The 25533-nt window shown below is 41.8% G+C and overlaps 1 protein-coding gene across 4 annotated transcripts in view; it reads left to right on the top strand.

Moving 5' to 3' along the window:
• Positions 1-25533, top strand: part of GRIN1 (glutamate ionotropic receptor NMDA type subunit 1) — a 778837-nt gene that overhangs the window by 134416 nt on the left and 618888 nt on the right. For all 4 annotated transcript variants that reach the window (XM_078642154.1, XM_078642156.1, XM_078642155.1 and 1 more), the window contains exons 2-3: positions 1197-1331; positions 23948-24124. In XM_078642154.1, the coding sequence (XP_078498280.1) occupies positions 1197-1331; positions 23948-24124 (312 nt within the window). The remainder of the gene's footprint in view (positions 1-1196; positions 1332-23947; positions 24125-25533) is intronic.

The following is a 25533-nucleotide window of genomic DNA, read 5'->3' as shown; positions in this document are numbered from 1 at the left end:
GCTAATGTTCAGTTGGTAACTTTTCAACTTTTCAAGCGCTCCTTCATAACTGCCAAAGCCTCTGAAGAGAAGTGGGGACACTTCGAAACGCGTCAGGCATCCAGGGCAGTTTGAACAGTTAAAGGATATTGCTGTGCTGAAGGCGTTCTTACCAATTAAGGCTCCTTGTGGGCAGCTGAGGTCCGGGTGCTCCTTTGTACGTTGGGTACTTTGGAGCTGGAATATATATATATATATATATATATATATATATATATATATATATATATATATATATATATATATATATATATATATACAAAAAAGATTTGACCTCTCCTTGAGGGTTAGGCATTTTGAACTTGAAGGATACTTTTCTTTTATGTCACAGAAATGGCAGAGCACATTTCAGTTTCACAGATCTAGTTTGTGAACCTATTAGTGTAGTGGAAGGGTGCTTTGTTGCATGGACCATCCACCTTGCTACAGCACAACGAACAGCTTAAGCAAATATATCCAGCACGCCTCTGGCCTCTGCCTTCAGTTTGGGGGGGATCCAGTGGGCAGTCATGTTAGCCCAGGAGTTAAGTGGCGTCATTCATCATGTTGATGGCAACTGGCACAATTTTTAAGTTGAGGCAGCAACAGAGTCAGTGAGCCACTATTGCCATTACAGGCATAGATCTTCGATACTTTAGCCTCCTACTTCATCACTCACCGAATTGACAATATGGACTGTGACGTTGAAATCAGGACAGGTTTAATTCCCAATAAGGAAAGCTGTATGAATTTGCACTTGCCATTTATAGTGCTTCAAGTTTTTGTCTTGATGTCATGGACAATTAATAATCTCACACAATCTCTTCCTAATGTTTGTTTCTTTAAGTAAGATATAGGAGATAGAGAGGCTGTCTTTCCTGTTAAGCCAAAGGTGATATTTCTTCCCTGACTCTGAATGCTGGTTGGATTCTTGACTCTGCCACACATCCGCTTGATTGTGAGAGCTGCATTTACACTCAGGGAATAGCCAAGTCTTCTCACAGGCCAATCTGCACTTTCTTGCAGCCAGGACATTTTATCTCACCATGTCTCATTGTATTACGCCACCCTGTTTCCTTGCTCCATCTTACACGTCCCTAAAGTAAATTGAAATGTCAAACTTTATACTTTAAGATGACTGCTTTACATGCTAATAAATGTTGTCTTATTTCTCCTAGGTTTACGCGATCTTGGTTAGCCATCCACCAGCTCCAAACGATCACCTCACACCGACCCCTGTATCATATACAGCTGGCTTCTACAGGATTCCAGTCATTGGCCTGACAACACGCATGTCAATCTATTCAGACAAGGTGATTGTATATTGTTGGTTTTTAAGCTTGATGAATTTCGCATTAGTTGATTATCTAGGAAGAGTATTTTAAATAGCCTACTGATTAAATGTATGATTACTAATGTAAGGTTTTTAAGTCAGACTACTTACTCTCCAAGTTACTTATTTAGGGGCAGATTTACTAAACTGTTACACAATGCAGCAAGGCAACTTGAACAGGAGGGAGCAGAAATGCTATGAATATTTTGGTGAAAAATAAAACCTTACTAAAAATACATGTTTATTTTTTTAAGCAATATTTCTCGTCATACCAAATGCATTAGTTCCCTGGTTATTGATGAATATGGCACAACACTACCACACAAATTATTAGTAGATGCTGGGGTAATAAAATGGAACGGCCTTTGTGATACTTGTGTAAGTTTATCATGAAATAATATTTTGTTTTATTTATATATAGATTTTAAACATTACATGAAATGTATATATATTATTAAAAAGTACAAATAATTTAATTTATTCTAACATTAATTCCCAAGGGATTCTATTTTAAGTCCCTGCCTCCATCATTATTTTCTATAGGAGGATGTTGCAGTGTCAGTGGTTAGCCATGTGTAGTGCTGAACTTGCTCCAGTTCGGAAATGGAGTAGATTTACTACTGTTTTGGTTGTAGTAACTTTGAAAGTGCAGTTTGTGAATAGAAATTGTGCATGTCTGCCCCTCCCCTCCCTAAAGCCCTCTTAGGCCCTCCCAAAACCCCTTCCTAAACATCTCCTATTTAGTAGTAAGTATTTCCCGTTCCCCATTCACTCCACCAGGTCTGTCCCACATTTACTACTAAGTGGTAAACTTCAATTTGTAGAAAAGAGAGGAGAACTGGAGGTGGATATTTCCACTCATAGGTTTGTGGATTGCTCTTTGTAGTAAGGATGTAGTACTACTGTAGTACTACTTTATGTACTACAAACTGAACTGGCACAGTGTATTTACTTCTAAGAAGTGGTAGATGGGTTGTAGCTGTCTCCCCAATCAGCAACTCCTCTTAACACATCGTAAACCCCTCTTATTTAGTAGTATGTATTCCCCATTTTCCATCTACTCCACCTGGCCCCTCCCACATTTAATGCTAAGTAGTAAACTTCTGCATGTGAGAATCTATAGAAAAGAGAGGAGAGTTAGAGGTGGACATTTCGACTTATAGGTTTGTGGAGTGCTCTTTGTAGTATGTAAGTAGTACTACTAGTACTACTTTATGTGCTACAAAATGTAGTGTGTGAAGTGGCCCTGTGTCTTTACTTCTGAGAAGTGGTAGATTGGTTGTACCTGCTTCACCAATCGGCAACAATTGTCCTTCACAAAATGTGTTAGCTTGGGAAGCAAGCTTTTAAAGTTAGACAGATTAAACCTTAATAACCTCCTAATGATACGCAAGTCAGATGTTGCCCCCATTGCCTGAATAGCTTTAATCAAAAACATAATTTCAATATATAATGAATTCCATGTCAGAACTATTTATAAAATATATCAGAATTGAGATCAGTTCTCTCAGTGTTGCGGTCACAGGCTGGCACCACACGCTCCTAATTTTGAAACATTAGTGAGACAAGAAAAAAATGGTCTGATGCAGAGCTCATACCTGGGCCTTGTACAAGAATTATGGTTGGATCATTAACATCAGCTTAAGCGCCATGAAAGGGCCTATGCATCTTCCACCCAATCCGGTAAAACAACAGCACTGTAAAGTATGAGAATCAGGAATTGTTTAAATCTCAATGTAAGATGTCCCTCAATGGTAATGGAACCGGGGCAAAATCAAATAAGAGCTAAAGTGACTCAGACCATTATATAACAGGACACATGAAATCTAGGATGTACATTTCTTATGTGCTTGATTAAACTGCCCAGAAAGTAGATCAAGAAGTGATGTAGGTGGGTAACTGACTTTAGCAATGGAGAAAGAGTCTGTACACCAGGGCTACAATTCATTATTGTACCCTGGAAGACATTACCAGAATCCTTTTCTTATTCCTCATTAACCATTTGTAAATGTTCACGTATTTGTAGGGGATTATCCGCAAACAGTGGACCACATATTTAGAAGCCAGCTGTGTACAAAAGATAGTGTTCATGAAATGCTCAAATTGTGTCTTCCTTTTAGACCAAATGTGGCATACTGTTTCTCACAGCATGAACATGTTTTTCAATCGGCAGTCAAATATCTGTTGGGCTATCTTGGTGAATCTTTTAAAACAAAGCAAGTATTGTACGAAGTTCTCGCTCAGTAGGCCTCTCAGCTTGTCCATTGACTTAAAAATATTAGGAGAGGGAATCTTTACAGCCTTCTTCGGTATCTGACAAACATTTCTACACAGTTCAGTTGTTAGCTCAGTTCTATGATCACTCAACAAAACACATATCAAATTCTGAACTTAATATTTTGTTGCCGAAAATATTTTCAGTACCTCTGCTATAGGTTTCTATCTTAGTGCAATAAAATGAGCTAGGTTAGTCAAAATACCTATCTATCTGCTAGAAAGTAAAAGATATGTATGTATACGTTTTATAGAGCTTGTGCCTAGATATAAATCAATAAACCATGGTACACATTGGAGGTTTTACAGCAGGTAGTTACGAAAATGGCGAGGTGGGAAAAGGGACAGTTAATACTGCAGTAAGAACAAGGGTGAGGCAAAGTGGAAAAGTGTCCGAGTTGTGGGTGGGAAAGGGAGTGGAGGTGAACACTTCAGGGGTGATCTAGTACCTTGTGATGATATTGTTTGAGGGTCAGATCTTTGTAAAAGTGGAGAATGCATAGAACATTGTGTACTTAGACGTCACTGACTTTCCAGATCCCAATGGCACAGCAATAAAACACCTGCTATGTTGCCTTCATCTCCTACATTTCCTGATTTCCAATTTGGGGATGCTGTTCATGTGTGTCATATGTGCATCACCGGAGAGCTTAAATTTGATTGCAGCACATGAAATGCTGCCACATTAGATTGCCTTCTAGGTGCTTCAGCAAGTCTTAAATGTGGGCGGATAGTAGAAGCCTGAGGAATTTACTGATTTATAGGTGTCTGGTGTCTTCACACCAACACTTCCCGGGTATGGTAATCCTAGATCTAATTTTTTTGTTTGGAAAATCTGGCAGGTAAATCACTTTAGGCTTCAGTTGAGAGCAGGCAGCACACCTATGGCATAGAATTTTCCACCAGAATATCGAAGAAAAACATTGTTGGGCTACAATATCGGGGCCTGAATATTAAGGCAAGGTCTTGGCATGAACAGTCACGTTCGCAAAGAGCCCAAAGGTCAGAATTTCTCCTTTGCTTTGGAGAGGAGCTCAACTGACCGGACCACACCAAGGGTCCAGGGCCTAAGGGGCACACCATGGGTTCAGAGCCTCACTCGGCAGCAGGTCAGCTGGGCAGTTGCAGGGAGCCTCTGAGGCTTGTTATGTCCCTGTAGCTCAGAATAGGAGGCCAGTCAGCTGACCTTTGGAGTCAGATCAGCCTGGGATGAAGGGTGCAGGTCCAGTTTCCCTTCTCACCAAGCAGGGCCGCAGGCAGCAGAGTAGCAGTGTGCAAGAGTGGCAGTCTTTCTGGCAGAAAAGCAGTATAGCATTCCTTCTGTAGTATTTACAGGTCCAGAGGTTACAGAAGTGTTGGATCTGAGGGTCCAATTTTTATACTGGTGCCCACTTTGAAGTAGGGTAAGTTTATAGAAAATTCCCTTTTAAGTTCCTAAAGTTTCCTGCCACCCCTGACATAGCTCTAAGCTGGCTACATGAACAGTGCAGTGGTGACAAGTATTTTGTGTAAGGGCAGGGCACAGCCTATTGAGTTGCAAGTGGGGCTGTGCACAGCTCCACCCCAATCCTGCCTGCTGATGGCCCATCCAGACACACCTATTCCCTCTATTGTGTGGCTATCTGGGAGGAATAAACAAAAGTCAACCTGCCAACTACACCCAGTCATGTGACCACGGAACAGACTGCAGGCACCAAATGGTTGGGGAAAGAACATGCCAACTTTCTCAAATTGTTTTTTTCAGAATTGTGACTTACAATTGAACTTTACCATTAAAGAGGGCTTTAACTGAAAATGCTTTAGACACCACCCATGACATTCCTACCCGCTCCTAATTGAAAGTTTGTACTTATTAAATGTAATACGGTAACTCAATATTATCCTAAGGGAGAGGTAGGCCTTGCAGTAGTGAAGAAACAAATGTAAGAGTTTTTCTTTACCAAGTCATGTAAAACTTAAAAGTATATGTCCAACTTTTAAAATACAGTGCACCCTGCCTTCTGGGCTGATTAGAACCTACCCTACGAGTGACTTATATGTATTAAAAAGAAAGGTTTGAGCCTGGCAAAAGGTTTATTGTGTCAGGTTTAAGTGGCCGTTTACACTGCACACACAGAATGCAATGGCAAGCCTGAGACATGTTTAAATGGTTACTTAAGTGTGTGGCACAATCAGTGCTGCAGGCTCGCTAATAGCTTTTAATGTACAAGCCCTGGGTACATGTAGTACCACTATATTAGGGACTTACAAGTGAAATAAATGTGGAAATTGGATGTTTGCCAATTTTGTGAATGTTTAAAGCAAAGAGTACAAGCACTTCAGCACTGGTAGCAGTGGTAAAGTACATAGAGTCCTAAGGCCAACAAAAATTAAATCAGCAAAAATGGAGGAGTAGGGCAAAAAGTTTGGGGAAGATCACCCTATGGCCAAGGCTGGGTTTTGCATGGGCAGGCTGGGCTCTGGCCCAGGGCGCCAATCTTCAGAGGAGCACGTGAAGCTGCCTGCATTAAGGTTATACAAAGAGCAGTGCCCCATCTTTTTACTTTACATGCTGCACATGTCATTTCTAACAGTAAATTAACCCTCTTTCTTTCCTCCCCTATCCCTGGCATTTCCTCCCACCACCCAACAACCCTATTCATCCCCCCAACAGCTTGGCACTAGCGTGATCCAACTAAGCTGTCAGAGACTCAGACAAGTTAGGAAAGCTGCTAAGATGTTTGTGTTCAGAGGCTAGTCAATCCTTTGATGTAATCACCCAATGATTGACCTGTGAGGACAAAATGCCATCTATGCTGCCTCTTTCTTTATTCACCAGCATCACAGAAGGCGGAATATGTCTTTCCTCCCAGGGCGCTATCCAAAGAAGGGTCGGCTCGGCCTACGGTTTACAGGTCTAACAGCTGTAGAATATATTTTAAGCTTCTGTTTTTGAAATGTGAAAGGAAAGGTGCACAGCGTACTGCACTGGTTTTTTGGAACGCTTTAGTGTAATGATTATGTGAATATTCAGCAAATTCATGCTGACTAAGGGACGGGTTATCACTTTTCCGTTGTCATGTGCAAAAACTGCCAAGACATCTAATTTCTACATCTATGTGCCATAATATGTTGTGCAGTTCAAATATTTTTCTTGATGCTCTTTACAGTTGTACTACAATCAGTGTGACATTGCAGTTTTTGCATTCCAACTCTTGTGGATCTATACACAGTATTTGCATAAAAATGTCAACAAACTCACCTGCCCACCAAAAAAGTATATGGTCAATGTATTGTTAGCCTACAGGATCTCCAGCCCTATCAGGCCTAGCATTCTGTTTTTGACGCTGAAGGTATTAGAGGGACAAATCTGAAGTGATGCATTTAAATAGACAGATATATATTGTTATGTTATGTTATGTTATGTTAAAAAAGCTTAGTACCGCGCACATACACCAATTGGTTTCTTGGCGCTCAGAGACAGAGGAAGGACACAGGGAGGTGAGTGCAGCTAGCCATGAGCAAGACGGAACAGATGTGTTTTCAAGAATTTACGGAAAGTAGAATAGTCAGGAGTGAGACGAATAGAGAGAGGAAAGGAGTTCCAAGTGGACGGGGCAAGAAAAGAGAAACAGGCACCACCGTGCTTCTTACGATTGAACCTGGGGGTAATCAGAAGATTGTGAGCAGAGGATCTAAGGTGTCGAGAAGGAACATAGGAGTGCAAACAGATAGAAATAAAAACAGGAGCAGAGGCAAAGAGAGATTTGAAAATGGTGCATCCCATTTTAAAAATACAACGTTGCGCAACCTGGAGCCAGTGTAAAGTTTTTAGCATCGGGGTGACGTGTTGGTGTTTGGGCTGCTGAAAAATTAATCTGGCTGCTTGGTTTTGCACCAGTTGGAGTCGGTGAAGATGACAAGCAGGGATCCCCACGTATAGACAGTTGGCATAGTCTAACCTTGAGGTGACCAGGGCCAGAATAACAAGGGTGAGAGCCTCTGGTGATAGGAACCTTCGGATCTTCCCGATTCTGCGGAGATGATAGAAGCAGGCCGAGGAAACTGCGTTGATGTGTGGCCGCATCGAAAGGTCACTAGAGATAGTAACACCTAGGCTCTTCACAGAGTTGACTGGGCAGGGAGGGGGACCAAGGGCAGGGGGCCAGAAGTTGGGAGTCCAGGGATGTTGGAGCCCGCCAAACAGAACCAGCTCTGTCTTGCTAGGATTGAGCTTCAGCTGGCTGAAGTTCATCCACTCATAGATGGTAAGCATTGTGGTTTGAAAATTGGAGCAGGAAAGAGGGGAAGGGTCGATGGGGAAAATGAGTTGCAGATCATCTGCATAATTGATGGTGGTGACAGAAAAGTGACGGAGAGAGACAAGGAGGGGCTGCATGTAAAGATTAAACAAAAGAGGGGACAGGGCAGAACCCTGGGGAACACCACAAGAAAGTGAACTTAGGGGGGCAGAGAAGGAAGACAGGTGAACCGATTGGGAGCGAAGTTGGAGAAAGGATACAATCCAAGACAGGGCCAGGCCCGAGATGCCAGCATTTCTGACACGGCCGACCAAAATATCATGGTCGACCGTGTCAAAAGCGGCCGATAGATCTAATAGCACCAGAGCCTGGGCCAAGTTCTTATCAGCCCCCTGCCTCAGCGTATCCATGACCGCCACCACCACTGCCTCCGTGGAATGGGCTGGTCTAAAACCTGCCTGTCGATCGTCGAGGAAATGAGTTTCCTCGATGAAAGTGCTCAGGCAGCGGGTGACGTAGGTCTCCAGGACCTTCCCCAAATAAGGGAGGAGGGAGATGGGTCGATAGTTACCCAGGATCGCAGGATCAGAACCAGTTTTTTTTAAAATGGGTACCACCACAGCGCTTTTGAAAGCATTAGGGACAGAGCCTGTAGAGAGTGATCGATTTAGAAGGTCAAGAGGAGGGCCGGGGCAGGCCATAAAAGCATCTCTTAGGATTGAAGGAGGGCAGCAGTCATTAGGAGAGCCAGAGCCGACAGCCTGGAGTAATGAGAAAAAGGTATCCAAGGAAATGGGGGGAAATTCGTGCAGGGAGTGAGGATTAGGAGAAGGAAGGGCGCTGTCCTGAGACATAGTGGTAGGGGGAATGTTATTTTTAATTGTGGAGATCTTGTCGATAAAAAAAGAATTAAGGGAGTCACACAAAACTTGTGAAGGTAGAGGCTGAGGTGTAACTCGATCAGGTAGGGAGAGTTCAGCTACAATGGAAAAAATTACTCTAGTTTTGGATGCAGAATTGATAACTTTCTGGGAGTAATGGGAAGATTTGGCCAAAATAATCGATTTTTTATAGGATTTTAATAGATCGGTATAGGTGGACTTTAATAAAGGATCGTAGTTGTGCCTCCAACGGCGCTCAGCCTGTCTGAGAAGGAGTTTGTCAGCCTTCAGTTGATCAGTAAACCAACGCTGAGCGTCGTGTGGGCGTTTAGATTTAATAATTTTAATGGGGGCAACCACATCACTGGCTTGAGAAAGCCATTGGTCCAATGTGGTTGCCTGAGAATTCAAGTCAAGATGGTCAGGGGGGAGTGTGGAAGCAAGGGTCGAATGAAGGAGGGAAATGTCAGCGTGCTTCCAATTACGTGCCCTGAAATTGGAAATTAAAGGGGGACGAGTGAGTGCTGAGAAGTGTAGGGAGAAAGAGATAAAAAAAATGGTCGGACCAGGTGCAGGGATAGACCAAAGGGGGGGAAATATCAAAGTTGGTGGTCCATACCTGGTCTAAGGTATGGCCCTTGTTGTGTGTTGCAACAGAAATAGGTTGTGAGAAATTTAAACCAAGTAGCAGACCAGAGAATTCGAGTGAAAGAGAGGATTCAAAGGGGTCTAGTGGCCAATAATTAAAATCGCCAATGATCAAGACCCTGGCGGAGTTAATGGCCAAATGATTTCTCTTTTCTCCAATAGTAATTTTCTGCAAAATAGATCAATGGCTATTTAAAAAGGGCTATAAGACGGTGCCCTGAAGGCATTTGCACTGCATGCCTTTACTACGCAGTTAGTACCCTGGGTGCGACGTTACCACATGTTACTTCATGCTAGTCATTCCAACTACTTGCTTTAGGGGGCTCTGGACTTTGGATTAATATAAATTTCAATTCCAACTCCAGTCTGCGCAATAGTCGGGAAGGTATTGGACTTAAAAACCCAACACCAGTCCAACACCGCGCCCCCTACAGCAAGTTGCTGAAACGACTTGCGTGCTAAAGTAACATGTGGTAACATCGCATAGGGGGTACTGACTTTGCTGTAAAGGGTAGTCCTTGTAAAAACTACGTGGTAAAGGATGCTTCCCTTTAAAAAGGCGACAAGTAGCCTAATAGCTTTTTTTCCAACAACCCCGTGTCCTTGGGGTGCATTTAGCCAGCCCTAATGCACCACTGTGTCAAACAGCACAGCCGGATTTTCAGTCAGTCATCCTGTTAAGATGAAATGCTAACGATCACTGCCGTGCAATGGACTACTCTATTTTAGGGGCTTTCTAAAACGTAGCTTGGAGAACCGAGAACTCGATGCCGACGGAGCCCACACAATTGGAATCCCACGTGACTCGGAGGGAAAGTTATTGAAGTAATACAGCGCAGGATGTGGCCCAGGCATGGTCACGTGATGAAGCTTCTTTACTTTGTGGTGAAGAGGCCTGCCTGCGTACAGATACGCGCTCCCCAAAGAAACGTAGGCCCCCGTCATATGCCTAGCTTGGAGTTTGGGCCGAAGTTTATTGGACCCGATAAAATCCGACTCCGCTGCATCGGACTTTATGTCTGCTAAATAACTCCCAGTTGCAAGTTTGGCCCCTGTCATGGGGATTTCCGCTCCGTAGCTGTAGTTGCTGCACCTATTTCAATTAAATGGTAATGAGGTCATTAGGAATCTTTCCAGATACATCGTTTCAACATGCCTCGAATATTGATTAACTAACTGTTCGTCATGGTTTGCTAACAGGTCCTTGTTTATTGTAATAAGATCTGTGTGTTTTCAGAAATTGAATAACATTCAATCAATGATTCCTGCATTAACATGTTCAGGCTTGTGTCCAATCGAGTATTACATTTCAGGTGACGTATTCACGCAGATTATAGTTATCTCAGGGCAGGGCTCTTTGAACAGTTACCAAAGAGTTTTACTTGCTCGTTCAAATATTCCCTGGGTGTACTCTCTCAGCAATTTGAATAATGTCTGCTTGCAATTAAATATCTTAAAACAGTGTGCCTTCAACATTTGTCGTGCCAGGTTAATGTTGGTACAGTGGCAGCATTATATCGCTCTGCTCATATGTGTACACAGTTCGGTAGCAGGCCCTGAGTAATCAAGAAACAACTGATGGTGAAGGGCAAGTTCATTCTCAAATACATATTATTTTGATCTTTTGCTTACTTGGTATACCTATTAATGCGCAATGTTAACCCAGGGAAGGGTAATTTGTTGCTTTAGAGAAAGTTCACTTATATTTAATTTGAAAATAAAGAAAAGAATGAGAATATTCCAAAAAGAGTGAGTAAGGCTATAATACAAGTGTCGATACTTTCTGAGATTAAAAAATAGAGCAAACTAATGTGAAAATGGAAAAGATGGAAACACTTTTTTTTTCACGCCTTTTCTTGTGGGTACTCAGATGTTCTCAATCAGAAATACCAAGGTCTTATTTTCCAGAATGATAAGGTTTTCACTTGTAATTTCCAAAACAGCAATCAAACACCGAAGGTTCTAGCAATAAAAGAAGACTGTAGGTAAAGTTTTGACCTGCATGATTTGTTTACACTCGGGGGTTCTTTAAATAGAAGGGGCTTGTTTGATGCAGCACTGCACATAAAAAGGGACGATTTTACAGGTGTGGGTTGTGAGTTGGGTAGCAGAGCAAAGGACATTCTATTGGACAATAAGGTAAATAATAAAGGTAAATCAGAAAGGAACATATTGCCTAAATCCAACCTGGCCAAGGCAATTGCTGGAGCAGTTGTTCAAAATCTGGATGGAGCTCAGCGAGGTGCTGGCAAAAATTCATCACAAAAGTGAGCAAGGAATCCAGTATGCAATCCAAAATATTTAATATCTGCAGCCGAATAAAAAGAGATGAAAGTGAAGTGGATATTAGATGGACCTCAATATTCTTTGAATTATAAATCAGGTGTTATTCAGACTTCCAGCCCTTGATGGCAACAAGATTGCCATCAAACAAAGACACACGCAGTCACCCTACTGTTGAAAGGATACATCACCAGATCCCCCCTATCATTTATTAGTTATTTCCTGAGGTCGGTTTGCCTTGATTGATGTAAGGAAATTAATCTTTTGCAGACTCCTCTTTATTTGCTCTGTAATCTGGTATTGAGACCACTGCAGTGATTGCAACCTGCTGAACGGTATGTGCCACACATGGTTTGTTTAAAGTATAGTGTAACTGCAACAAATGATGGACGGAATGCTGAATGATTCAAACATTCCCCTCCAGTCAAGAGATCTGGGTTAAATCCATCGTTCTTTTGCCCACTATGCCACCCCAGTTTGGACCCAGTCATTTGCAAATCAGTTTTGACACTGTGCCTCATGGTAACAGCCCAGAACGAACTGCCAAGCCAGGTCCTCCCTGGACCAGAAACAAGCATCCTGAGACCGGTTTTGGGGTATGTCACCCTACATCAGTCAGGCTAGCTTGAATCCAGTGACAGAGTGAGCAAGGGACCCACGTCTGGGAATACCCGGCCCACTTAGGGCAACAAGTGTGACTGCAACAAATGATGGATGGAATGTTGAATGATTGAAACATTCTCCCCCAGTCAAGAGATCTGGGTTTGAAGGAAGTGACCCTGTTAGGGTCACCGGGGTCACTCACGACCACCTCTCAGCCTTCCACACAAAGGAAGAGTCGATCAGACAGTAGAGAATACAAACCAAATATATTTTATTCAGGTACACTTGAGTGGAGTCCAGTCTGACCAGCCTCCTTGGATTGCTGCAGAGGGACTGACTTCAGCAAGCATGGCGATACATAATATAAAATTCAGAAACAATAAAGAAACGCCCTCACTGGAAATTTCCAGTTGGTAGCTGGTGGACAAAGGAGAAACAGAAGGATGGGGTTCAATCCTGAAACCGGGTACATGATATCCCTGAGCCAAGGTCACTCTGCCTGTGCCTGCCACTCTAAGGGTGGGAGCCGGCCTATCTGCGGGGAAAGGTATGTACTGACAAAAAGAGCGTATTCATTAGCACAGTGAACCTCAACCTTGGAGAAACAAAAACCATTGCAGCTGCTTTCAGCTGGGGTGGAGGGAGAGTGAGACAGAAGTTAGTTTCGATCATGGCTCAAAATGGCAGCTAAATATAAAATGGTGCAGCGAATGCTAACTAGACATACAATGCATGGAAAATTGAGCTAAAACATATTTATTCCAACAGGTTAAATCCATTGTTCTTTTGCCCACTACGCCACCCCAGTATGGACCCAGCCATATGCAAATCAGCCTTGACCCTGTGCCTCACGGGAAAAGTCCAGACTGAATTGCCAAGCCAGGTTCTCCATGGACCGGTTTCGGTGTATGTCACCCTTCATCAGCCAGGCTAGCTTGATTCGTGTGGCACAGTGAGCAAGGGACCCACGTCTGGGCATACCCGTCCCACTTAGGGCAAAAAGTGTAACTGCAACAAATGATGGACGGAATGCTGAATGATTCAAACATTCTCCCCCAGTCATGAGATCTGGGTTAAGTACATCGATCTTATTCCCACTACGCCACCCCAGTTTGGACCCAGCCATATGCAAATCAGTCTTGACCCTGTGCCTCATGGGAACAGTCCAGACCAAACTGCCAAGCCAGGTCCTCCCTGGACAGGAAACAAGCATCCTGGTCCCAGTTTTGGGGTATGTCACCCTTCCTCAGCCAGGCTAGCTTGAATCCAGTGGCACATTCAGCAATGGACCCACGTCTTGGCATACCTCTCCCACTTAGGGCGAAAAGTGTAACTGCAACAAATGATGGACGGAATGCTGAATGATTCAAACATTCTCCCCCAGTCATGAGATCTGGGTTAAATCCATCGTTCTTATGCCCACTACGCCACCCCAGTTTGGACCCAGCCATATGCAAATCAGTCTTGACCCTATGCCTCATGGGAACAGTCCAGACCAAACTGCCCAGCCAGGTCCTCCCTGGACAGGAAACAAGCACCCTGGGACCAGTTTCGGGGTATTTCACTCATCATCAGCCAGGCTAGCTTGAATCCAGTGGCACAGGGAGCAAGGGTCTAAACTGAGGTGGCATGGTGAGCAAAAGAATTATGGATTTAACCCAGATCTCTTGGCTGGGGGTGAATGTTTTGATTTGTTCTGCATTCTATCCATCAACTCTGTGTCTTTTGTTTAAAGTATTGACATTTTTATTTCCATTGCCCATACTGTAATTCTGGAAATATAGTGTTGTGTTGCCAATCCTCTGTGCCGCTGAAAGATATACAACACAGAATCTCTAGCACCTTTCGTCATTCAGAAGAGGGAGACTAGGATACCCAGAAAATGTCCTACAGGAGGCCCAGGCTGAGGGAAATGTTCTTTGAAACTCTAGGGAAACCCTTGGAGGATGGGGATTTTGGTGCATGGAACTCTGTAATAGCCACAAAGCAATTCCCCCAAGATATGAAATGCATCATTTTGCTGAAAAACAGGAAGTGGAAATAATTTGGCATTTTGTTGTGAGTGGCTCAATCTCATGACCAATGGCTGCCTTTTTACTAACCTTTGGTGAAGTACTTCGCTACGCTCGCGTAGTTTGCGCTACATCGCACTACGCGAATTGCACGTAGCACAGTGCAAACATGCGTAGCATAGCGGTTATTTTTAGCTTGCTCACGGTCCTCAACATCAAGTTGGCAAGCGTGAGCAAGCAAAATGACATCCCGGTGAGACTTTTTCCTCATTCACGATTGCGAGCGTAGAAAATAAACCTCCCGGCGAGATTCTCAACGCGGGGAGGTCAGGTTTCTCATTGCGAGTGGTCGCGTATGCTCGCGACCACTCGCAATGAGAAACTACCAGTTCGCGTTGAGAAAGCTGCCGCTCTAGTAGAAATCTACTCCAACGGCAGAAAACGACCGCTTGCACTGTGCAAGATGCGGTTTGCTCTGATTGCACAGTGCGGACAAGCATTCGGCACTGTGCAATCAGTGCGAACAGCATTTTGCACAGTGCACTCCGCAGTTCGCGTAGCTATGCGTAGCTCGCGTAGGGCGAAGTGCACTTCGTGTAGCTACGCATAGCGCTACTACGTGAACTACGCCCAGGGTTACTTTTTACCCATTAAACCACCTTTCATGATCCATATGGTCTGTTCGCAGCATCCTATTTCATGACTGATGGCACTACCCTCCTTCTGACAAATGTATTTCAAAGGGTTCAAAGTCCGGGCAGTGAAGCCCATTTATCCCATGGATAACTTCCTTGCTGAGGTCCTGAAACACAGGGAGGATCAACACATTCGAAGAATTGTCTTGGCCTGTTGACAAGAGGTATTTTCTGTGCACCAGAAGCTGAGCTGTGAGGAATCCTCCCCTGCTAAAAGAAGTGGTTTACAGTCTGAGGAACCAATCCTGAAGATTTGAGAACTTTCCTTCAAGAGTTCCACTTTCAGAATTTGTTGAATATCTTCCACTGGTCTAAAATGACACCCCTGTCTACTGTATCAACACTTTACATTTTTATTTTTATTTTTGTTTCATCTTGTTCAGCAAAATAAAGTAAAATTCTCAAAGAAGAATTAAATGGACCACTGAACAGTCCCTGAGGGTGTGTGTGTTACCTATGCATTGGTGCACCCTTAATTTCTATTCACAGAAGGTTTTAAAGTTCAGATACAATTTGAGAGAACCCTGTCAAATTTGGAAATAAAATGAGTAAAGTGAATTGGAACGAAATAAAATAAAGTGGAATACAAAAAGTACCTTTTGATGGATTGATGCCAACATTGCTCTTTTGTTGTTCAAATACCAATTACTCTAGGCAACAACTGAGGCATCTTATGAGAGCAGTAGATGTAAGACTGATGAGCACCCCATCACGATGGCACAGTCTGTAGAAAAAAACAATTAGTCAGTGAAAAACATAGCATTGGACTAAGGAGTAAGGTTGATAATCCATCCACGCAGACAGGACAGGCAAAAGACAAATTGGGTAGTGCTGAAAGGTAGCTACAATCGACCCTCAACAAAGTACTTGGGCACAGGAACAAGGACAAATGAAGGGAAAACTCAGGTATAAAATTCATAGGCAAGAGGCGTGACAGACAGGGTGAATAAAATGCCTGTTAGCTTTATGACATTAGGGTCATCCGGCAATTGAAGCCTTAAATACCAGTACAAAAGCAGGATGCACTAAAGGTGAAACCTGAAAGTTCAGGCACCTTGATGGTTTGGTTAATTGAAAAGTTAATCGAATGGTGACTGTTGCCACTTTCAGTGATACATTCTTCAGTAGTCTCCGAAAGCTGTGCCCTTTGGCCTTCAACTGTGTCTGCCATAGTTGTCTGTGACTGCAGAAAAGGAGGGCAGAGAAAGGGTTATGGAGTAGCACCGGACTTGGATTAGAAGTTATTTGCTTCTAGAACCTGTGGAATCAAAATAATGCAAACGTTACATAGCTGTTTGTCTACTTCTTGGGGACCTCTCAAGAGGACAGGAAACATGACTGGGGGATCCTTTGCACGACTGTGGAGCTTCCTATTAAACATAACATAAAATATCCCCATTATACTGAAGATGAGGCAGAAGATGAGCTTTGTGAGGTGTGGGGTAAATGAGAGACGGAGGTGCCAGGAAACTTGCAGCGAAACAAGACCCACAGAATATATAAAATATCCGAACTATCTACTTGTAAAAGAGACATTCGATTTGAAGAGCATAGAAGGACAACTTCTACATGAAGTTCAATTTTAACTCCTATTTTTGATAAACAAATTAAAGGATCCTCTTACCTTGTATGATATTTGGATACTTAGGTTTTGATTTCTGTGTCAAAGTAAGGTAGTCAGTTGACAAGAGAGGTATCTCGTATTGTTTCACAGCCATTTGTATTGATTAATATAATACCGTAAAGATTTTGTCTAGCTAGCCTCCATGACTGCGGTTCCTGTCAATGTACAGAGATCTCTGTTTTGGCCTGCGACAATACTTAATTTGGTGGAGGGGGTTCAGACAGGGTGACAGAGTAATCTACTTCGTTTCCCTGCGGGACATTAATCCATCTGCCATACTCTAAATTAGGCCCACGGTGTCAATATTCAAAACCTTTAGTTATGTTGGGTTACAATTTTGGAGATGCTTTTTTGTTTTTATTTGATACTTTCTTATACATTTGTTCCCAGATTGTTTCTAATTTGGGATATTTTCTTCCTTCTCTAGTATTTAACTCCCCAACACAAAAATTCCAATATTTAGTTTTGAAGTCAAGTTAGAGGTAAGCTCTGTCGGTTTTAGGACAAGCACGTCATACATTTTCTCATGTCTTGAAAATGTACATTGAATAATTACATCAGCAGAAACTTAGGTGGCCATAAATATTGGTTTTCCTATTACATGGGATTGTTTAAGGGAGTATCCCTTGCTAGGTACCCGTCCAATGTCCTTCTGCTTGGCCTGGATGGAATTGGAGTGCCTATATCCAGTGCAAAGAAAATGGAAGGTTCAGAGAAATGCTGAGGTAAAAAGGTAAAATGCTCTTTATTAGGTATAGTATATATAAACACTCGGTTCTATAGGGAAATGTAAAATTGAATTTCTAGTATCGATTCCTAGTAGCCTCGGAAATGTCAATGCATTGAATAATATTTATTCCAAGTATACCAGGGCAAAGGCAGGCACCATATATTTGTGCTTTGCCGATCTAAGCAGTGCATTTGACACAGAGGACAATGATTTGCTCTGGCCAACCCTAATCTCGATGGGAGTACCAAGGGCGATTGTTGGGTTTCTCTCTCGTTTGTATAAGAACCTAACTAGCCAAGTCCGTATTGACCCCCAGGGGGAATGTTCATCCAAATTCAAAGTGGGACGGGGATACGGCAAGGATGCGTGTTAGCACCAATATTATTCTCCCTATTTATTAATGGGCTAGATAATTATTTGCAGACAATACAGGACAATGCCCCTAAGGTGGCAGGTTGTTCGATACCTGTTTTATTATATGCGGGCGACGCTGTACTCTTAGCAAGAAATCCGGTAGGTCTCCAGAGATTGATGGGCGCTTTCTCAGCCTTCATGATACAAAGGAAAATGGTTATAAATAATTCTAAAACATATACTATGATTTGTGGGCCCAAATCTAAACCTTCCAAAACTTTTATTATATTGAAAATAGCCCTATCAATACCGTTAATTCCTTTTGCTATCTTGGTACTTTATCACGGATAATGGCTCTTGGTCCGAACACATTTCGACTACCAGAGCCAAAATGAGCAGGGCAACTCAGGAAATTTTAAAATTTCTCCTCCAAATTGAGGAATCGGCCAACTAACGAAATGGTAGCTATATATAAAGCTAAAGGAGCAAATATAGCTCTTTACGGGGCAGGGCTTTGGGGCCATGCAAAAAGAAAGGACATGCAAACTGCAAGAAAATTCTTTCCTGAAACGTTTCTTATAGTTACTGCCATCTGCTTCAAAACCTATTGCACGTTATGAGGCGGGTCTTCAGTTTTTAGAAGACCTCTTATTGATACTGTGGGACTCGATCAAAAAGCTTTATTCGATCATTTAAAAAACAATCATAAAAGCACACATAATATATCAGAAATACAACATTAGTGGGGTTAAAACATCATACAATCAAAGGAAGAAATGGGCGGCAAGATAAGCTGAGGCTGTGAATATGCTAAAAACACTACATAGAAGTTAAAAAGCCATACTTTTCCTAGCGGACACAGATTTTAGAATAAAAATCGCTGTGAAGAAGCACACATCCGGTTCGTCCAGTACAAATAAAAATCTCATAGCAGTTCTAACAGTGGACACAAAATATTTTTTAAAAAGCGGTTTAAGATAGGCAGTACGGAGATGGAAATACAAGGGACAAAGTAGCAAAAAGTGTTTGGTGCTCTGCTTGGAAAGCCCATCACAGGGGCAGGGTGTTGACGTATGCTTTTTTATCATGGGGAAAGCCACCAGATTATGTACAATACCTAATCGTAATCTGGTGAGAACGTACTGATGGGATTGCTTGGTAACCACATTTAGGTACCTAGAATAACCGGGACTTGCCTGATTATTAGAGTGATAAAATTGATGTGTTGCATACAGGCAAGTAGCATCCCTACGTGACTTGGCTTTAACCCCCAGATAGACATGTTTAAGATCCTTTTTGGAGATATCAGTGGCACTACCAGGGTCCAGAAAAACATTCAGGTCAAATACGTCCCTAAATGTTATTATGACGTAATTAAGCCATGGGATCAAATTATATTTCTCCAAGCGGAGGCAATCTTGAAGGATTCTTCTAGTAAAACCAGTTTCCTCCTTGGCCCAGATAGATCTCCAGGCCGTAAGTGGTCTTAGACCTATGAGATCAGTCAAGAATTCCAACCCTACCTCTTGGTGAACCAGCCCTGTAGAGGCAGAGGTTGGAAGACAAAGAAGTCTCTTTAAAAAGTTATTTTCCTGCACTTGTAGATCTCCATGACCGCAGTGACCCCAAACGCCTGAACCATAAAGTGCCACTGAGGCACATCTAGGACGATAGATATGCAACATGTCCCATATCCGTCTACTTCCCAGTTTAGAAGCAAATTTAAAAACACCAAATACTGTGGTTCAATTTGGATAACCCAGAGGTGTGTGCTAATAATTATTTGTCATATGTGACTTATGCTCAGCACTACTTTGTGCTAATAAGACTGAGATGAGGCATCGTTCATCACCGTCTGATGAGATACCATGCCTGTGCGATAACAAAAGTAAACAAAGCACATTGCACTTTATGTTGTTTTGTAATTTTTATCAGAATTTAAGATGTTTTTATCTAAAACCATTGTTTGTCACCAATAATATTAGGTCACCCAAAGGAGCTATGAAATTCTTGGTGACATTGGGTGACCCCCTGACATGTTATAGTGTTGCCCTGATCATTTTGAAAGCTATTGATGTGAGGAAAACTATCAGAATATACTAGGAAAGAACTGATATGATCTTATTAAACCTGTAGTTGATTTTTTTTTATACGCAATATTAATGTTTTGTGTATTTTGATGCCATTTATGTGAGAATGCCTCGTAATATAATATAAGTCATGAAATTATTTTTAATAACGGTGATTGTATCTGCCTTTTTAACATGTTTTTTTTTATTCATTATGATTGTACTTTTATGGCTACCTTTTTTGATAGTCGAATAAAGATTAAACTGACTGACTGAATAATATTTACATTCAGACATACAAAAATTGAATAAAAGTGAAATTTGGAAAGAACCTGATACTGACACACTTAGATATACTTACTTATCAAGATACATTCATTTTTCATGTATCTTAAAATAATATAGATATCAAATCACAGAAAAGGGAGAGAAACACAGGAATATTCATCAACATGGTTAACATGTGTAAGTGCTGTACACAAAATTGTGTTTTAACACAAAACCAAATATGTGAATTTGGACAATATACATGAAAACAAAAAAAAGGAGAGAACTTAGCATATATATCTTCATTTATGATTGATCCATATGTTGGTAAAAGACATGGAACAATTATTTTGTATCGTTAACGTTTCAAAACCATGAGTCCACTGATAAATTTGTAGCATGACTGAGGAAGCTGTCTGCAATGTCCGATTGTGGAGGTGTGAGTGATGAAGCGGTAATTTCTTCTGGTCATTTCTCAATGTAAAACCCTCATGCTACCTCTAATTTACCGCTGAAAAGGTGTTGGGCCCTTCACACCATGTATTACCTTCAGGAGATTTTAAATAAAGATAACCAGTCAAAAATGCAATTATAATTTAAGCCAATAAAGAGAGTTGTTGAGTATTTTAAAGGGTTTTATTTTCTAGTCAAAAGTAAATTTTTCTCTGACCCTTTATTCATTAGTAAAATATCAATCAGGTTACAGAATTTGGAAAACAGGAAAAATATCATTAATACAGAACAAATTACAGTCTGCATATAAGCATCACACTTAGAAAATAAAATGTGGTGCAAAGTTCTTAAAGAGTTTCTAAGAAAAAATAATCGTGCAAGGCTAATCAATAATTAAATAGTTGGCAAAAATCTCCCATAAAGAGAAATAAATGCATAAGACAAATAAATCTTTTCCGACCTAATTAATTAGTCAAAGCATAAACTTAAAGTTTAGCATCTAATTCTATCCTAATCAGCTGCACTCTCTGCTCCTGTCTGTGTCTAAAGAGCAAAACAGCCCCTCCTTCAGCAGATCTCAAAGGAATGTGGCCTGCAGTGCCAAAATATGACGTGCCAGGACTCTTTGAAAAAAAACTCCCTTCTCCTCAGAAGTAATCTCCGCCCTTCAGCAATCTCCTCCCGTGACGTTCTCGTACCTAACCCATGTGAATGAAGCAAAAAGCAGAAGTGAGTTGAAAGCCAGCCAGTGAGCAAAAAGCCAACCACGCCTCCAGAGAGGTCATTATTTATACTCTAATTCTTGGCAGACTACACAAAAATGTTTCATCTTCATGAAAACTTGTATGTGATTGGTCAGTCATGATGGCAAGAGGTCTCAAAATCCTGACTCATTCTAAAATCCTGACTATACCAGTTTTACAAAAGAAGCATACATGAGTAAATACATTTATATTGTTTTTGCAACATTTACTAGGAAAAATGTTTCATTCTAATTCTCTCCTTCCTGTCACAGCACAGGCTAGAAGGATACTTTTAGCTAACTGGTACATTGGCACAATCACAAGAATGTACAGTTCACAGTGGCCTTGACTTCTTCCGCAATTTGAGTCAAGCTGGTGTCTGCGCATGCTCCCTTCTCATAGCCTTGCTGGATTCACAGGCAGCCATTTAATTGTAGGCCCAAAAACAAAACGGACACAAAGAGAAAATTAATTTCATGTAAATCAGCCCATTATGTTTCCCAACTCCATACTAATACCCCTTATAAATGTTTACCTAGCCAAGCTATTAGTTTCAAGCAGCTTTTCTATTATTTATGACAACATGCAAAATAAATGTGCAATGTGCAACATAGCATTATTATGCATTTAGTGTAAAATTTAAAAGCACACACAGTTAATACAGGGCACACAGTTAATACAGCGCACACAGTTAATACAGCGCACACAGTTAATACAGCGCACACAGCAACATGCTTTAGTATTTTAGGTAGCTTTTCATGCAAAAAGCATTTAGCCCCATGTGTAGTGTTTGGTGCATTATTAATTCACACACATTATAAAAAGAGGTGTTATTAACTGAAAATGTTTATCAAAATATGCAACAAGCCAAAGGCTTTTAAGACAGGAATAGTGAATTTAGATTACAAGGAATGAGCTGGGAAGAGAGAAACACATTCTATTAATCTTCAAAGCTAAAAAGGCCACTTTTCTCTACACTACAAAAACACATGTTAATTTAGCACAAGCATTTCAGACTGACTTAGGCCTCACTTTCATATTTTTCATGTGCCATATTTTTAACTTGCACCAAAATGTGTGTGGCAATTTAAATGCAGTCTGTCTGAAGCACAAAAATAAAACAATGCCTGACTGCAGATGAAATCTGCTGCATCATAAGCGTTCAATAGATCTGGGATTAGCTGATTGTACACTGTGCTGATAAAAATCCAAGCAATGCAGTGAATTGCCTCGCAATGAGGGAAGAGTTTGGTTTAGTGAATGTTGTTGAAGAATCTGATAGGTCAATAAAAGATATTAACGTGCATCGCAGCACTGATAGGAACCTACACCGAGCAACACAAAGTCTTGTATCAAGGACATAAGGTACAATTCTGAGCGAGGCTAACCTGGTCTCAGTGTCTGCCCCGTGCTTCATTGGGGTAGGACTGAACTAGTGACTTTTTCCAGGATTGACGCTTAGGTCTGATCGCAGGTTAATTTAGTGACTTTTGTGTTACCCCCTGACAAGGTTTGTGGTTATTGCCTGAGTGAGGTTTTCACCCCCTCAGACAATTGCCCAATTTCTTCCAGTATGTTAGAAGACAATCAGGGTGCTTAGGTGATTGCAATCGAAAATGAGGTTGTAACAGCATCTGACCAATTTAACAGAAGAAAAGCCCAAGGGAAATTCTGCGAGTAACCAATGGGGGTTTGCAAGAAGGAGTTGATTCAAGGGGAGTTTTAGCTATGGGAACATTTTCTATAATACAGATTCCAAGAACTGTTTTGTTTTAAATATGGATTATGGCAGATCTAGGCCAGAAGGGAAACCAAAATTAGTCCTTGCTAAAATGTTCAAAACAGACCCACAATGGAGGAAGCTGTGGTGAAGGGCTGATGGGATGGTAGGGTCATGGCCTCTCATCCTGCTCTGAAAGCAGCCACCTATCTAGCAGCCTACCGAGGAAATGTCAGAGTGGCAGAATGGCGGGTTCAGTTTTGTCGGAGATGTGAGAAGGGCAGTGGTTTCGGGAGGATACACTGGGAGGTGAAAAAAGGGAACATGGCCAGTGTTGAAGAAGATCACCAGAAGGACGGGTGATGAGGTATTGTGTGTGGTGGAGAATGAAAGAGTTTTGGGGAAGTAACAGAGTCCCAACGTAAATCGATTAATGTTGCAGCATACTTTGGAAACTATATATAATAGCGAGCTTGAACAATAGGCTCAAATTACACGGTTTACTTATAACATTACATGACACCACATTTGACATTGTGAATTGGCTTATTGGTTTTTCATTTTAGTGTTTACATACAATTTAACACGAGGGTATCAAAGTACTTTTGTATCTCACAGTGTTCCATAAGGAGTTCTGCTCGCGCCAATAGAATAAGGGTCAATAATAAGAACAACGTTTGTTGCAGATGCTTTACCTCCTCCAGTGACCACTTGCATGTGTTTCTGGGTGGTGTCAAATTAAAACTGAAGAGCAATTTTGAGAACGTATCTGAGACTAAAATATTTGCAATGATCCTCTCCCCGAGTGTAAGAAGTTGTTCTTTTCAAATAAGCAGGGTAGACTACAGCATTATGAGATGCCTCGACAAGAGACAGACAAAGAATATGTGAATGATTTAAACCATAGGTATTTCTTGTTATTGGATAAGCATACTTTGCTAGTTTGGAGGTGTTTGTCAACATCTTGAATGACCCTGCTATTGGCCTTCTGTCCTGCAGAGCATCCATCTGTCCTTCCTGCGCACCGTCCCACCCTACTCCCACCAGGCCAACGTCTGGTTTGAGATGATGCGACTCTTCAACTGGAACCACATCATCCTGATTGTCAGTGAGGACCACGAGGGTCGAGCTGCCCAGAAGAAGCTGGAGACCCTTCTGGAGGAGAGAGAATCCAAGGTCAGTTCTGGAAGAGCTTGCGCCCCTTTGAATATAACAAAATACAAAAATAAAATACAAATACAAATAGACCCAAAAATAAAATCTTCAAACTGTTTTATGTATGTAGATATCTGTACGTTACACACATTTTCTTTCCATTGTAACATGGCTGACATTTTGCTTAAAGCATCAACAGTGTCTTGACTAGTACTTGACAAAACGTTGTATTTTATTCATTTCACTTGCTTTGCCATAGTCGAAATCTCCTACATGTAAATCAATCAAAATGAAGGGAATAACCTGGAGCTCTGCAAATATACAGTACTTGATCCATAATGATCCACACATTGAAGGCGGCCCAGCTAGTCATGCATTATGGTTAACATTTCATTAGGACCCGCATTCATTTTTTAACAGTTGCAATGAAAATGTTACTGAAAAAAACAGAGAAACGAATGATCCAGTAATCACCTCGAATGGTTCAGAGAATTGGCTTTTAAGGCTTTCGTGAGATGACTTTAATTTTGTTGCGTAGAAGTGCAGTGCACCCTCTCTCTTAAGCTCCGCTACATAGCTTCTGTAACTCAGACTCACGATTCCATTCAAACACCGCTTGTCACAGCTTTTCCAGCATCCACCATGCTCCGTCGCTGCAGCTGCTTTGCCTCAGACTAGCTTATTGAGAAGATGCACTGTGCTGGACAACCAAAGTCAAATCTGGTCCTTCTGCCTCCAAGGGGAAGGGGCTGTCGATGGCAGCAGTTTTGTAACAGCAACTGTTCATTTACTCACCACATCTCATTCACCAATGAAAAGGAGCCATCTCCATCCTTGAGAGATGTGTGGTCCAGCAAGCCCAGCACACACATCTCATGGAAAGGAAGGGCAGCAGCTTATGCTGCAAGCAGTGGCCTCGTGCATGTGACGTGGGGTCTTGAAGACTCATGTTCTGTACATGGGGATCTGTAATGCGTAATGAGACGGAAGCAGCAGGGGGCCACTGGTTACATGGTAGAAAGTCACCATCCATCATTAGATACTGTGTTTACTCATTCTCTTCTTGTTGTTTTGTAGAAGGGTTGATTTTAGGATTGGAGCTGAGGTGTGCCACTTTGCTAACCAGCCACTGCTCTGTACTTTAACCTAGAGAGACTGCTGACCTCCAGCTGTGAAAGGTGAAGGACTTGCCAGGTAGGAGGCAGTGGCAGTAATACTAAGGGCAAGAGAGGATGTGCCTTGTTTAATCTTGGCCACCAGATAGTCTAGGAAACCCAACAGCGAGGAAAGTTCTCAGCTCTATCTGCTGCAGTATCTGTTGGTACACAATGTCTCCGTGCATGCACCTCTTGACAGTTCCCGCATGCTTTATCCGTTATATCCCATTTTACCAACACTCCTTTACTTTCACCACCAGCTACCCAGCTCTG

Source organism: Lissotriton helveticus, chromosome 5_1, assembly GCF_964261635.1.
Source record: "Lissotriton helveticus chromosome 5_1, aLisHel1.1, whole genome shotgun sequence".
In the NCBI taxonomy this organism is placed as follows: domain Eukaryota; kingdom Metazoa; phylum Chordata; class Amphibia; order Caudata; family Salamandridae; genus Lissotriton; species Lissotriton helveticus.
Note: the sequence above shows the minus strand (reverse complement) of the source record. Positions and strands in the feature narration are given on the sequence as shown.